Source organism: Anabrus simplex, chromosome X, assembly GCF_040414725.1.
Source record: "Anabrus simplex isolate iqAnaSimp1 chromosome X, ASM4041472v1, whole genome shotgun sequence".
Lineage (NCBI taxonomy): Eukaryota > Metazoa > Arthropoda > Insecta > Orthoptera > Tettigoniidae > Anabrus > Anabrus simplex.
The window spans coordinates 194,003,331-194,020,202 of NC_090279.1; the positions used below are offsets into that span (position 1 = coordinate 194,003,331).

A 16,872-nucleotide genomic window follows, 5' to 3' on the forward strand; every position below is an offset into this window, starting at 1 on the left:
TAAATTGCTTCATTTCTTGGTGAATTGTCCACAACTCCTTGCAAAAATTAACGTACATGTACCAGACAAACGCACAAGGTTCAAGAATACATTGTCTACAAATTGGCATAGAACTAACTATGCATTCAATGGGCCAATTGAAAGAATGTCAAGATCTCTAAACAAAGTGGATATTGATATATTTAACTGCTCATTGTCAAAATTTAGAACTCATTTACATAATCTCCAGAATTGACTATTACTTTCCTGTGCTTACTTGTAATATAACCTGTGTATATATCTGTACATATTTTTTCTACTTATACTCCATTGAACTTTCTTTTTACTGTGTTTTGTATTACTTTTGTATTACTTTCCTGTGCTTGCTTGTAATTTATCCTGTGTATATATCTGTACATATTTTTTCTACTTATACTCCATTGAACTTTCTTTTTACTGTGTTTTGTATTACTTTTGTATTACTTTCCTGTGCTTGCTTGTAATTTATCCTGTGTATATATCTGTACATATTTTTTTCTACTTATACTCCATTGAACTTTCTTTTTACTGTGTTTTGTCTATACTTCTCTACTGTTATGTAAAATGGTATTTCCGTTAATAAAGTATTATTATCTGGGCAACATTACTTAAATGCAGATCAGTGGTGAACGACCACCACCATTTTCCTCTCTTCTCGTCCCATTGAACACACCTGCAATGACAGCAGTTAAAGCACACGGACGCTGTTCATCTCCAGGTGGTTACGACATAAGACTTACCAATAGCAATCAGTACAATCCACTAACTTACCTGTAGGTCTGTATAATGGATGAAACCTTCAGGATCATTAGGACAGATTATGAGAAATGAAACTGCAAGATGGTCACCATTTGTAAATATATTTATGAAATTACATTATAACAATGCAAACAGCATTTCTTTTTTATCAATTGTGAATTCAACAATGTGACAATCAGTAATTACGACTATAATGACTCGTGAAGCACTCCTTTGGTCCAAAACACATTGACAAATTAGAAAATATTATAAATAAAACACTTTATAAAAAATAAGAATTCAGTAAAATAACGCAGCGGTTATCTTTTTTTTTTGTGTGTGTAAAAATAGTGCCCTGTGAAGCAAGAAAATAAATAATAATAATGTAATATTAAATCTAGACTGGTAACCTTTTGTGTCTTATTAACTTTATTATCAATTTCACCCATCTTATTGATTGCAATGTAAATCCTGTCAGCACTTCGATGAACGGGGTTGTAGGTTTTGCAGAGAAAATATTTGTCAGAATCTCTAACTCTTAAACAAATTACTTAGGAAATGCTTTACCCAATACTACAATAAACAAAAATACCGTTCAAAATTACAGCCTAGCTTCAAAGCTTTCTGTCTACATATCTTTTAAAAATACTTCTTTGATAATGCCTGCTGTTGAAAATGGTCTCCAAACACACAAGACAAAACAAAGTACAAATAAAAAATATGTAAACAAAATTATACTGTAATATCACAATCCAAGGAGAGGAAATCAAAACCTTGAGATTTGCCGATGATATTGTTATTTTGTCTGAGACTGCAGAAGATCTCGAGAAGCTGCTGAATGGTGTGGACAAAATCTTGGGTAAGGAGTTATAAGATGAAAATAAATAAGTCCAAAACAAAAGTAATGGAGTGGAGTCGAACGAAGGCAGGTGATGCAGGAAATATTAAATTAGGAAATGAAGTCTTAAAGGAAGTAGATGAATATTGTTACTTGGGTAGTAAAATAACTAATGATGGCAGAAGTAAGGAGGACATAAAATGCAGATTAGTACAAGCAAGGAAGAGCTTTCTTAAGAAAAGAAATTTGCTCACTTCAAACATTGATATCGGAATCAGAAAGATGTTTCTGAAGAGTTCCGTGTGGAGCGTGGCATTGTATGGAAGTGAAACATGGACGATAACTAGCTCAGAAAGAAAGAGAATAGAAGCTTTTGAAATGTGGTGTTACAGAAGAATGCTGAAGGTGAGATGGATAGATTGAATCACAAATGAAGAGATACCGAATCGAATTGGCGAGAGATGATTGATTTGGCTAAATTTGATGAGAAGAAGAGATAGAATGATAGGACACATCTTAAGACACCCAGGACTTGTTCAGCTGGTTTGTGAAGGAAGTGTAGGTGGTAAGAACAGTAGGGGTAGACCAAGGTATGGATATGACAAGCAGTTTAGAGCAGACGTAGAATGCAGTAGTTACGTAGAAATGAAAAGGTTAGCACAGGATAGGGTGGCATGGAGGGCTGCATCAAACCAGTCTATGGACTGATGACTCAAACAACAACATGTTTAAAATAAATTTAACTGAATAAAGACCAGCATAGGATGTAAATCTGAGTAAGAGCAATTGTGAAAGGATATAAAAGGCATGTACAGCGTGGGGTATGAAATGTGACCCCATTTACTTCATGAATTTATATTGAACAAGATCAGTGGAGAACTAATATAAAAGTAATCGCAACATGGACTGAAATCTGCAGATATCCACGATGATGGCCGTAAGTTGTGCTGTATTTTTGAGACTCCTGTGGAACCCCTTTTCGTTGAGAGAACCCCAAAGAAAAAAATCATGTGAGATAATGTCTGGGGTGCGGGATGGCCATGTTCATGACACTCAAGAAATCCGCTACAGAATTAAAGGTGACATAAACCAAATTATATCATCTTGGGAGCCTTGTCAACAATGACTGGGGCCCGTCCAAAGAAATACAATGTAGGATAGAGTGCGTTGCAAGCTGTCTCAGGAAGATGTCCAAACCACTTACGTGTCTTGATATGCTGATAACCTTGTGTTCATCTTCTGCACTATTATGTGTACAGTGTTCTACTGTACGAATTTAAGTCCTGGACTTTAAACAGGAACTATGTGCGAGAAGCTTTTGAAATGCAGGCATACTGCAGAATTTTGAAAATCCCCTGGATTGCTGGAGTCACCAATATGGAAGTGCTGTGTCATGTCATGGTCATGTCATGCATAATGCTAAGTTAAACTTTCTACAGTTGGTCACTGAGGAGAAAATTGAGGGCGAATGGGGTGTAGGTCATAGAACGACATCTTTGTTTGGTAATTTCCAGTACACTTCACTGCTCTGAATGGTTACAGATAAAGTGCAAGTCATGCTACTGATCGCTGATGCTCTTAGAGGACACTGCACTTGAAGTAATAGTGATGAGAGGAAATAAAAAATTAAAGTCAACCAAAAAAACATTGGTAAGGAATGATTACTAGAGTAATCTTAACACAACTAAGGGGCAGTAATACCAGACACATTTCTCCTCAGCAAACAAAACTACAACCCCCTTTCAAAATTACTACTGCTAATTGTTCAGCATAGGCCAGCCCTTGTGGCAGTAAAGTAAAAAATATCTCACTAACCTGACCAACTACAGTACAGAATATAATGATAAGAATATTTAAATCACAGCTTTCTGAAGTTAATCTAAGATTTATTTTAGTGCCTAGAAACAGAACATTAAAATAAAAAGACATGGCATTATTTGATGCTAGTCTGATTAATTCTATTTAGAATTTTTTTTTCTTCTCTCTGAAATGGCAGCAGTTGTTGATTTTAAGTTCAAAGTCTTACTCTCTGCACCAAGAGAGCAATATGATATCAGTTAGAGCAGTGAATAGTATTTTGATGTTCGCTTGAACATTTCACTGGGGGCAGGAATTCTAAATTAAAAGTAAGAAAATTTCCTCTCAAGATGAATTAACATTCATGCCTCTTAAGTTAGATTACTGTTTTCAATTTTAAATGGTTTTAAATAGAGGACAAGAAACTGAATATCCTGATGATTTTAGTTCTTATTGCCTGAAATATACCCCTAATAACCAGAAGCCAGTTTTAAAATTTTGTGTTGTCTTAACTAGATTACCCTGATCTTCATTAATACCTTATTTCATTTTCATTTAAGTGAATTAGACTTGTTTAGAAAACTGGGTTTCACTGGGAGGGGGGTTAATTTGATTGATTTGACGTCATATCCACACATTATGCAGAACTTACATTTTACAGAAGTCCACATAAAAAGTTAACTATGTTATAAGTTACAAATGACAGGTTATGTGTTTCAGGGTTACTCTGAGAAATAATAATTATAATTTCGTGTGGCTATTTCTAGCCGAGTGCAGCCCTTGTAAGGCAGACCATCCGATGAGGGTGGGCGGCATCTGCCATGTGTAGGTAACTGCGTGTTATTGTGGTGGAGGATAGTGTTATGTGTGGTGTGTGAGTTGCAGGGATGTTGGGGACAGCACAAACACCCAGCCCCCGGGCCATTGGAATTAACCAATGAAGGTTAAAATCCCCGACCCAGCTGGGAATCGAACCCGGGACCCTCTGAACCAAAGACCAGTACGCTGACCATTCAGCCAACGAGTTGGACACTCTGAGAAATGAGGAAGTTTAATGGCGTGTGGCCTCTCGATGCTTTATAGGCAACCTGCACATCTGTGGGTGGGGGTGGTAGAATAACACCCCTGCCTGTTGAAAGAGGCTAATGTCCCACTAACTACTTTTTATGGTTTTCGGAGATGACGAGGTGCCAGAATTTAAGTCATACAGGAGTTCTTTTATGTGATGATAAATCTACAGACATGAGGCTGACGTATTTGAGCACCTTCGAATACCATTGGACTAAGCCAGGATCGAACCTGCCAAGCTGGGGTAGAAGGCCAGCGCCTCGACCCTCTGAGACACTCAGCCTGGCATCATTGTAAGAGGTGACTAAAAAGGGCCCAGGGGCTCTTAACTTCGGAGCTTGGATTGGTGACCACAGGACCTTTAGCTGAGTCCTTCCACTTACTTGTGTCAGGCTCCTCACTTTCATCTATTCTGAAACTTATAAATAATAATTCATCTATTCTATCCGATCTTCCTTTGTCAACTCTCGTTCTTTACAAACCCTGACAATATTACGTATTGAGAGGCCTAGGGAGTCTTTCATTTTCACACTCTTCATGGCCCTTGTCTTCCTTTGGCTTATACCTTCATGTTTTGAAGTGTCGGACCCCTTCTGTTCTCTCTCTCTGTTTAGTATTATATAGAGGATGGTTGCCTAGTTGTACTTCCTCTTAAAAACAGTAATCACCACCACCACCACCACCACTCTGTGAGGATGGGGTTCTTTCTGTGATGAATCCTAATGCTGAAGACTGCATAGACACCCAACCCCGAGACATGAGAAATAACCAACGAAGGTTAAAATTCCTGGCTTGGCTGGGAATCAAACTCAGGACCCTTTTGGCCATGGGGTCAAACAATGACAAACTGAAATTCCATAATTAATACTATGGTCATCTGATGAGAAGTCACATGGATGCAGGGTAAGGGGTAATTGCCACATAATGAACAGCTTAATAACGAGCATGCATCTGTTTCAGAGAGCTCGCACTGTCTGTCACAACTAGCGTTCGTAGTTTAGGGTAGCATCTGTTACTCGTGCCATACCTACAAGCTGCCACGACATCTCGTCAGGCGCAGATAGTAATTACAAATAATTTATGGCATATTGATATTCTATAAGCCAAGACTTCTTGCAAAATTCTTTTGCATGCTCGATCTGTTTAAGAGCAGAATTTATAATTATTTCAAAAGAGAGAACTTTCTTAGTACACTTCCTTTCAGTGAAACTTGATGAAACTTAAACATCATGGAATTATTTCTGAGTGGCCTACCTATGATCAGTGGATATGACGTCCTATCAACTGCTTTACAATCTACAAAAGTGAATGCATCTTGCATATCAGGGGCTTCCAACTTCTAAAAGGCCAGGAATTGAGTGACAAGTTGCAAACATTATTGGAATTTTTAAAATGGGAAAAAATTGTAAATTATGAAAAGAAATTTCAAATTTATGAATACATTAGTGTCACAATTTAAGAATTTAAAAAATGAATTGGAAGTGACTTAATTTGGTTGTTTTATGTACAGTCAATTTTCTCAAGACTGTATCATATTTCAGCAAGAAAAAAAGAACAGGTGATCATTTTAGCTTGACCTAAATCCCTGTTACTAGTAGGAAGCCTTAAAATTTAGTTCACTAAAATAGCATATGTACTGATAATTTCCACTTCCGGATCAGTACTTGACCCTGATGTTCATTCAGCCTGCTCCAAAAACGAGTACAAGATTTATTCCTAGGAGCAAAGGTGGCTAGGTAGAGAGCTAAACCTCTCTATTCCCACTTAGTGTTGAGGTTACGAAAAGTATTTCCGTCCTCCAAGAGTCTTCGTGCCTTCACTTTGCTTACTGATAGTGATAAATAATAAAGAAAAGGCAAAAAAATCATTAAACTTATCTGTGAATGTAACTTCCCCTGTAGTGGTGGACGAGCTCATTCCACCTACTGAAGGGTGGACTGATATTCCAAAAACATGGTTCTGTTGATTTTATTACAGACTGCAAAATAAAATTGACCTGCACTATTTATTTCTCTGCTGCATTAAACCAGAGTTCACTGTCTCTTGAGCAGACATATATATTATCAATAAAAATAAGATCATATTAATGTATTCTCTTGTAAATAACTTCAGAGGCCAAAAGATAAAGCATTGCAGCCTACAGGCCACCAGTTGTTGACCTCCATTGTATGTGAACTGAAGCATCACTTATCAATAGATAATAATAATTTCGTGTGGCTATTTCTAGCCGAGTGCAGCCCTTGTAAGGCAGACCCTCCGATGAGGGTGGGCGACATCTGCCATGTGTAGGTAACTGCGTGTTATGTGTGGTGTGTGAGTTGCAGGGATGTTGGGGACAGCACAAACACCCAGCCCCCGGGCCATTGGAATTAACCAATGAAGGTTAAAATCCCCGACCCGGCCGGGAATCGAACCCGGGACCCTCTGAACCGAAGGCCAGTACGCTGACCATTCAGCCAACGAGTCGGACACTTATCAACAGATAATGAACTCAGACAGATGCCTTTAAGTCACTTATATTTTTCGTAAAATAAATTTGATGCTAAAAGCCTCTGTGGCTCAGGCAGGAGCGCATCGGCCTGTCACTGCTAGGGGTTCCGTAGTTCAAATCCTGATCACTCCCTGCGAGATTTTTGTTGGACAAAGTGGAGGTGGGACAGATTTTTTTCCAGTAGTCTGGTTTTGCCTGTCATCTCTCATTCCAGCAACACTCTCTAATATAATCATTTCATCTGGCAGCCGGCACAATTCCTATCCTCGCCACTAGATGGGAGCCTCATTCATTCCATTCCTGACCCAGTCGAATGACTGGAAACAGGCTGTGGATTATCAAATCTGATGCTAATTTTGAAAATGAGCTTCCTGGTAGTCTTGACTACTGTAACATAGTCATTGGGTACTAACAAGCAGACCCTCAGCTGTTCAGATCACTGATATTTCTTTGAACTTCATGAGTCAGAAGAAGACTATACGTACATCACTGTTTTAAAGTAAAAAAAGGTGCACCTCTAAACCATTCACAAGAAAATAGTGATTCATATTCAAATAATACATGTTACTCTACCTAACATACAATTTATTCCTAGAGCTCACAGCTAGTGCATATTGGTGACATGGTTTGCAGTTCTGCCTGTGGGTCCTGGGGTGGCTGGTATTAATCACGTCTGTGGAGGTTTTTCAATTTCTACTTTATTAACACTTCATTTCTGTAAATGAATGTTTATTGTGTTAGTGTAAAAATAAAAATTCAGGTTACAATATACATTAAAAACATTTTTATTTACAAAAGTGTATTTTACGACTGGGAAGCAATTCCAGTGCAGCGACACTCCAGGTCAGTAGGCAAGAATGATACCAATAGGCTACTGCTGACGAGCTAGTTGTAGGAGTATAGTACGAATACAATTACCTCATGTAACATGACAAGTTGAAGTAAAACCCTAAAGTCAAGGGATATAAGCGCTACTTGTGTCAGCTGGTTTGAGAATGAAAGAGTAGATAGTGAATGTGCTGTTGCTATCTCTTCCTTTGGCTATGAACAACTTCACTTTTCAGCACCTGCAATTGCTTAACACATGGAGACAATATACAGTACTTCCAATAGGATAAAATATTCCAATAAAAAAGTCAGCAAAAATAATACGGTGTTATACTCAGTGTATGAGAGCCAGCAGCCCTGGCTATTTAGGTCTGGTTCCTGCCAGCTTACACCTCAGTGTTGCCAAACTGTGACCACTTCAGTGCTGGATTAATGGAAATACCTTGCATGAGGGCAAGGGGAGCACTGACTCACAGTCACTATTTGGCAGCTCTTCACTTTGATTGGGTCATGATGGGACACTCCCCTGTAGAGATCAGAAAGTTACTGGTCTTACACAACTAGGAACAGAAGGGAAGGAGGGAGTTGTCAAAGTTTGCATTTCTTGCAGGGTTTCACTTGGAGTTGCCAAGCCCTACCAATTACTTTGCCAGTTTTAATTTTTTCTTTTTCTTGTGACCAAGTTGCGCGGTTGAGGTCGTGTAGCTGTGAGTTAGCATTTGGGAGACTGAGGTTTCGAACCTCACTGTCAGTACTGCTGAAGATTGTTTTCTGTGGTTTCCCATTTTTATTCCAGACAAATGCTGGGGCTGAACCTTAATTAAATCATCATTGCAGAAAGGGCACAAGGCAACATTTTGTGCAAAAACATGTTCGAAATTTATCCTATTAGCCATTCATTGCAGAAAGGTCTCGAGTCATTGACCCTGGCTGCTTGCTCATAAATTTCAATGTTCCGTTTTGCTGTAGGCTGCAGAGGGCACAGTAAATCGAATCTCTGCTGGGCATCTAAGGCTGAGTTTTAATGAATTTTGTCAGATAAACACCGGATGTGTTACCAGAGATCTTTCACATGCTGACATAGTACAACATGGAGTGTTGAATGAACTCTTTTTTTTTTTTAAATACCTGTTCAAGTCAGTGCGATGTAACTAATAACAGAAAGTACAGTACCAGTATATATATTCTTGCAGATTGTACAAAGGTATGCTTTATTACTTCAACATTTAGTTGTACCTAATTAATTCATGAAGTATCAATAAGATCAGTGACCTGAACATCCAAGAATCTCCTTGTAAGTTAAACATTTGAATAATATGTAAAGAAGAAAGATAAAGATTAAACGGTATGTTTGACAACCCCAATTTTCACTGCTCTTTGAATTATTTTACAATACTTCACAAATGTTTTCTTATGATCTTAAATTACAAACTCAAAACATATTCCTTCCCATTCTAAGAAGTAAAATATATATCACTTTATGACCACCACTGAATGGATTACCTAGCTATCAAAAGTATATAAAAACTCAGCTTAATCTATCTAAATTATTGTTTCCATTGTTCAAAATATGTTTCTTATCTTCACACTTCAATGAAAGTTAAAACAAATGATGCACTAAGTCTGAACATTTTTAAAAACGAAGAGAACTGTCAACAGTACAGTTCCTTTCCACCGAACGAGCTTGATGGAACGTAAACATCATGGAATAAGCATCACATTATACATCATATTGTATTTCTTTACTTTGTCTTAAATCATAATTTTTGGTATGATAATACGTTGCTATATAATATGTTATATACCATGTAAAACATCGAGAGATTTATTTTTGTTTATTTTGAGGGAGGATATGACGGGGAACAGGACAAGGAAGTTAGGCTCATAGGTATGCCTTATTTATTAATGGCTGAATAATTGTTTGTCATTCTCAAGCACAAATATTGGGTAATTAAAATTTTTGGAGCTACTGTCAGGTTATGTTCTTTAATATCCAAATATTAGCACAACAATAGCTTAATGCCTTGAATATTCACACAAAAGCTGTTCTTTTATGAGTTGGATTCTAAGAATTCAAAATGGTTTCCAAAATTACATATTACAGTTACCAGTCTTCAAAATTATGAGTAATTTATATAAATATAGATAGATATCTGTACGTAGGGTATATTATGTCAACTTAGAAGTTATAACTTACTTACAGTCAGGGTTGCCAGACATCCAGATTTTACGGGACAGTACCATATTCGTGTTAAATGTCCGGTAAGGAACTGTCCGTACGTAGGGTATATTACGTCAACTTAGAAGTTATAACTTACTTACAGTCAGGGTTGCCAGACATCCAGATTTTACGGGACAGTACCATATTCGTGTTAAATGTCCGGTAAGGAACTGTCCGTGTTTCCACCTCTAAGTACCAAGAGGTTTTTCTTTCTTTCTTTCTTTCTTTCTGTCTTTCTTTCTTTCTTTCTTTCTTTCTTTCTTTCTTTCTTTCTTTCTTTCTTTCAAAGAGGATATATTTCTTCACTCCTTGATTTCTTTATTTGGTGCAAGTTCACAGATTTTAAAAACTGTTTTTTATTTTTATTTTTTGTGATTCTCGGGTTGTCCATCCTGGTGAATAAGACGTGTAATAGTGAACAGCTACCTGAGGTAGTCCGAGTCCATGGCATGTTCGTGTGAAATTGTCAGCTGTGAGAAATACTACGTTTTTTTTGACTTGATTAGGTCTGAGCTGATCATTTCTGTAAATTTTTCTTCAGTGTCATGCAGAGATTTTTATGAAATTGGTAAGAATGACAAAAATAACTGTTAACAGCACTTCAGAGAAATGAAAAAATATTGAAAATGGTAATAAGTGTACCATTTTGAAACAAAGTTTATAACTTGTAGAAAACGAGCCCATTGATTTTCTCGATCGCACATCTGTCCCATATTTTGATTTCATGTATCTCGCAATCCTGTTTACGGTATCCATTTATAATCATAGGCCTACTTCAATATTTTTTCAATAATCTCTATGTATGAATTTTGACCTTTTTCTGAGATATCAACACCAGCATTATTTTGTCTGATATGTTGCCATTACCTATCTCAGTAAAAGGTACCGTAATCCAAATCATATTGTTTGTGTACATTCAGGAGGAAAAGGATTTAATACGGTATAAGCTTTCTTGAAGACAAAATCAAAAAAGGAAAAAATCCACAGAGCATGAACTAGAAATGCATTCTAATTCAATCCTTGTTTAAAGAATATACAGTAGACATATGACATTTTATAACAAAATGAGTTTTTTTTCAATCATGAAAAAGCTTTTGTGTCAGCATTCAAGATTTGCACAGCATTCAGTCAATGTATTGTCAACATACTTTAGGCCTTTTCTTGCATTTCTGCTTTCTACTCAAATAAAACAAACATGCTTACAGACTTGTGGATAATGTGAAATCCATTCAACATAGTTTACAGACACTGTACCGGTACCATTACTTTGATTCTTATACATTCCAGTTTTCTTTAATAGTGTATGTAAAAGTTTCACTCTCATGTTTGATATACTGTTAGGAATTGTATATTAAACAGTTTTAATATCATATAGTACTGTTAAGAAAAGTAACTTTAGTTCATGGAACTAAACAATATTTTTGTCGCATTAATTTTTCTTTTAGGTTAAGGTTAAGCCTACCTGGTGAAATTCCCAAAGAATTTGTAAAGTGAGGGAAACATATTAATTGGAAAAACAACTTCATGATCAGATCATAACATCATTGTATTCCAAAGGCTAAGCCTTGTCGACGCAGCCATACATGTCTATCTTGAGCCTGTCTTTTCAACTCCGTGTACCGGTAAGTCTTGCAGTTCATCCTCAGGAGCAGGTTCTTGAAATAAGACACTCTGGGTCTTCCCAGCAATTATTCCTTCTGTGGTGGTACGAAGGAACTCTTCATGCCGCAGAATGTGACCAGTAAATTTTATTTTCCATTTTCCAATTTCAGTTACCAGACTCAGTTTTTCTCCTATCTCTCTATGGACTTTGGTATTGCTCTTGTTCCTTATCCTCTTGATAGTCTTCATTCTTTTTTCCTACTGGGCGCTTTTCGCGATTTTACCTCAGTGGATAGGTATTTCTGTAAATTTGGAAAAATTTGAGGCACCACTCCTGGTTTTAATTTCCACCTTACACAAGGAAGTTCAATGTTTTTATCATTCACAACAAAACAGTCCACCTTTATAAGTTAAATAAATCTGCCAAAAAATGCAGGTCACATATTCTGCTTTTGGCTGACAATTGCTTATCTTTCCGCAGAATAACTCTTGCCCACTTCGCAAACGTATTATTTTCTTTTGATGATGTAAAAGATAGTTTACCATCAGGCTTCCTTCTGTAACCTGATTTACAACCAGGAATGGAACAGTATGACTTCTCGAAATAATGGAAAACTAGTTGATTGCACACACAAAGCACTGCACAGATACTAACGCGGACTTTCGGAAAATATCAAAATAAATTCCCTCGATACGCGTTACAATTATTAGCATCACTTCATGCACGCACGCTATTACCTTAGTCAACAATTTGGCGCACGTGTTGTTGCAGCTGGTTCATTTCAACTGCAGCGCCACGATCCGGCAGGACCACTGAAGAGAGCGGAGTGATCACACTAGATATTCTATTCGTCATGGCACTACAGTAAAGTTGAACCTTACCACACATGAGTTTATAAATTTAAAACAAAACTAAATGAATGAATATCCACTCAGTTTGACGTATGGTAATTCACAAGAATAGTCTCTGCAAATTATTCAAGCAATGAAATTCTTGTGTTTTGATTTCTAAATTCCCCATGTTGGAATGTGTTATATCACTTATGAGCCCTGAAAATACGGGTTTGCTCTGCAATGGCACGACCTGGTGTAACAAAAATGAAGCATCACAACTGACTCACAAGTCATTCAAATGGATTTTATTTGAAAAAACTTGTATTTGGTAGCCAAGGCCATCAATTATTTAGATTATCATTATTAGGTTACATACAAAACATCTTCATAGCACACCCTGAAAACGTGAACATAACCTGACAATATGACACTCCTCACATTAATAGAGAGGATAATATCATTATCCTGAAGATTATGTATGATATTATTAATTGTTATTATGCATGATGTATGTTAATTAAAAAAGGAACACAAAACCAAATTTGTTGTTTGTTTTTCTCTTCTTTTTTCTTTCTTTAAAACTCATACTGCCTCCTCGTGGAGTAATGCTGATGTGGCGAGTAAAACGTGCTGCTGTTCTGGTTCTATTACAGCTTCTTGTACCAGAAGAGGTAGTGGTTACCCTCGTCAACGAGCAGACCATCGACTCCTGGAAGCACAAGATTAAAAAAATGGTTTCAGAATTCTTTTTTCCTTTAACCTAGATTTCTTTAACTTATTACTGACAAAAATGTGGGCTCAGTTTTAATCTATGTTAATGGAGTGGTAGTATCTTAATATTATAAGGAATGATCTTCACTGGGTCACGTTAATGAGGTTGTAAAAAAAAGAGGGGGGGGGGGGGAGTACAGATTTCTGCACATGGTTATGAGGGTATTTAACGTTGTTGTAGTGATGATGTAAAGGAAAGGGCATATAAGTCTCTGGTAAGACCCTAATTAGAGTATGATTCTGGTGTATGGGATCCACACCAGGAATATGATAAAATCTCAATTTATTGCCCCCAGGGTATTAACAATATTATCAGACAAGTAAACATTAACTGCAAAATTGTACTATTTTAGTGTTACTATCACGAACAAGACGTAACAGAGTAAGTTTGAACTTCTATTGTTCTACTGTTCATTCATAATCAAGTAACTCTGAGGCTTATCACTCTGTTGCTGTGGAAATGCCATACGAGTTTGTAACGTCATGCGAAATCGAGTGCTCGTATGAGATTCCGCCCTAATCCATATACCGCTCACACATGACACTATGAGATAGTTCTCATATTTTGGTCCGTATTGAATTGTACATTAAAGTCAAAGAAATATTAATATTTATTTTATTCCACCTATTCAATACATAAAGAGTGATTTTAATTAAGAATTAAATCTTATGAAGAAAATTATAGGGACATGTTTTGGCCTTTATTTAAGGACACCTTCAGCCTAAATCTCAAACCTGAAAGATAATAATTCAGGATCCTGATTGTTCTTAATTGTTGTTTTGTTAAGATAAATTACAAGTGATAAAAGTGAGGATGATGTAGGTATATGCTTCAAACGATGAGCAAGAGGGATGACAGTAGTCGAGATATTCTTATAATAAAGCTTTACAAACAGTCGTAATTTATATACTTTTCTGAATGTCCTTGTCTAAAAATGTGGTAACAACTTGCATATTACTAGTTCTACAAGGACACAAATTGCTGCATCGAATCTTGTAAAACAGCGCCCTATATTGGTTGTAGGCGTTAGAAATAATGACAAAGAAAAGTATTTCTGATCACTCCAAGTGGGGTTTATAATAAAATTTAAAGTTGTTAGTTTGTTGTTAATCTCATGTGAAGAGATAAGTCTGTAGTCTTCTTAAAGCACGTAGGAGTGAGGAAGAGTGTTCGATGGTAAGCGTTAATATTAGCTGGAAGGTGCGACTGTACAGTAGCTTCTTATATAGAGTCGAAAGGGAAATTTGATTTAAAGTCTCTTCATTAATTATGATGTTGAACGGGTTAATGTAAAGTTACGTTTTTTCTTTAACTTTTTCTTTGACTTTACTTTACTATGTTATAGGCCGATTGAATTGATGTGATTTTGCTAACAATAATGAAGGTTATTAAATAAACAGTTTTACTATATTTATGCTTTAATTTGGAGCACCCAAAGACTCAAATATGTATATATTTGTGTATTGAATAGGTGGAATAAAATAAACATTAATATTTCTTTGACTTTACTACGTGATAGGCCGATTGAATTGATGCGATTTTGCTAACAATAATGAAGGTTATTAAATAAACAGTTTTACAATATTTATGCTTTAATTTGGAGCACCCAATGACTCAAATATGTAGAAACTCTTGCTCACGTCCTCGGTTACTGCTTGCATGGAGAAGCTCTACGAAATACTAGGCACCATAAAATACGATCTGCCATTGTTCAATCGTTAAGGGATTCGGGCTTTGCAGTCTCGAGGAGGTGCACGATCTCTCTATTACAGTCAGCACCCGTCGAATTTACAAGATAGCCTTCAAAGACCACCGAAAGTGCTTTGTAATAGAATCGACGATCAGATTCGAGACATCCGAAACACAACCCAGTGAGGTGCATGAGGAAAAGAAAACAACATATGAACCAACCATCTCATTCTATCAATAAGAATACCAGCTGGGTGATATCGAAGTCATAGGATTAATGGTTGGCGCTAGAGGATCCATTCCTCTCTTTTTCGTCCAGTTCTGCAAATCATTTAACCTCAATCAGGCATTCATAAAAGAAGTTGCAGTGACAGTCTTGAAATACTCTGTCCAATCGTCACAAAAGGAAAGAAAAATTCCACCTAATCGATACATTTATTATCGATTAGGTGGAATTTGTAATATTGTAATATTGTAATATTTGTAATATTTTACATGTAAATGAATGTATCGATTAGGTGGAATTTGTAATATTGTAATATTTGTAATATTTTACATGTAAATAAATGTATCGATTAGGTGGAATTTGTAATATTGTAATATTTGTAATATTTGTAATATTTTACATGTAAATAAATGTATCGATTAGGTGGAATTTGTAATATTGTAATATTTGTAATATTTTACATGTAAATAAATGTATCGATTAGGTGGAATTTGTAATATTGTAATATTTGTAATATTTTACATGTACATAAATGTATCGATTAGGTGGAATTTGTAATATTGTAATATTGTAATATTTGTAATATTTTACATGTAAATAAATGTATCAATTAGGTGGAATTTGTAATATTGTAATATTTGTAATATTTTACATGTAAATAAATGTATCGATTAGGTGGAATTTGTAATATTGTAATATTGTACATGTAAATAAATGTATCGATTAGGTGGAATTTGTAATATTGTAATATTTGTAATATTTTACAGGTAAATAAATGTATCGATTAGGTGGAATTTGTAATATTGTAATATTTGTAATATTTTACATGTAAATAAATGTATTGATTAGGTGGAATTTGTAATATTGTAATATTTTACATGTAAATAAATGTATCGATTAGGTGGAATTTGTAATATTGTAATATTTGTAATATTTTACATGTAAATAAATGTATCGATTAGGTGGAATTTTTCTTTCCTTTTGTGACGATTGGTAAATACCAATACGGAAAAATGAAGTTCATAAATCAAGATGTTCGTAAATCAAGATACTCTGTCCAAATCCGGAAGAACCATATCTCCCAAACTTTTTAATGCAACAACATACAGCATGTCAAATGTGCCAACCAACTCATAATTACTTTTAATAATGTCCTCAGGGGCAATCTCCAGTTGGGGAAATTAAATTTAAAAAATAAGTAACTAGCATATATCTAGGTTATGCTAACCGGGCGGTCTCTAAAAACGACAGGGTAGTGCGCCCATTAAAAAGGGTCCTAGGGAGAACACTGTACTTGATATCAGAACTGGAAAAGATCCAAAGGAAAGCAACACCATTTGTTCTGGGTGATTTCCGACAAAGGAGTAGTGTATGTAGGATGCTAAAGGGCTTATTGTGTCACCTATTCAATACAGTTCGATAACATTATTAACAATATTTGCATAGTTCCCTAAATAAGGAGAAAAATAATGTAAACAAATTGTGTATACTGTTATTTGGATCAAGGACAATAAAATGCATGATACTAATGATACTAATGTATTGAACAGGTGACACAATAAACCCTTTAGCATCCTACATTCAGTATCTTCAATAGGGATTAACAATGATATTTATCACTTGCAAAGGAGTAGTGTTACAAAAATGCTGCAAACTTTTGGATGGGAAGAGTTTGGAGTAAAAATCAGATCAAAAATTAGATGTATGGAGTTTGGAGTAAGAAGATGAGCTGCTCAGCTAAGTGGTATGT

General features: G+C 35.8%; 1 protein-coding gene across 1 annotated transcript in view; it reads right to left on the minus strand.

Moving 5' to 3' along the window:
- Positions 1-12,938: 12,938 nt before the first annotated feature.
- The window catches only part of LOC136886420 (uncharacterized protein CG3556), a 66,929-nt gene continuing 62,995 nt past the window's right edge, over positions 12,939-16,872 (minus strand). Inside the window, exon 8 of the mRNA XM_067159193.2 lies at positions 12,939-13,144. Coding sequence (XP_067015294.1) covers positions 13,083-13,144 — 62 coding nt within the window. The 3' untranslated portion in view covers positions 12,939-13,082. The remainder of the gene's footprint in view (positions 13,145-16,872) is intronic.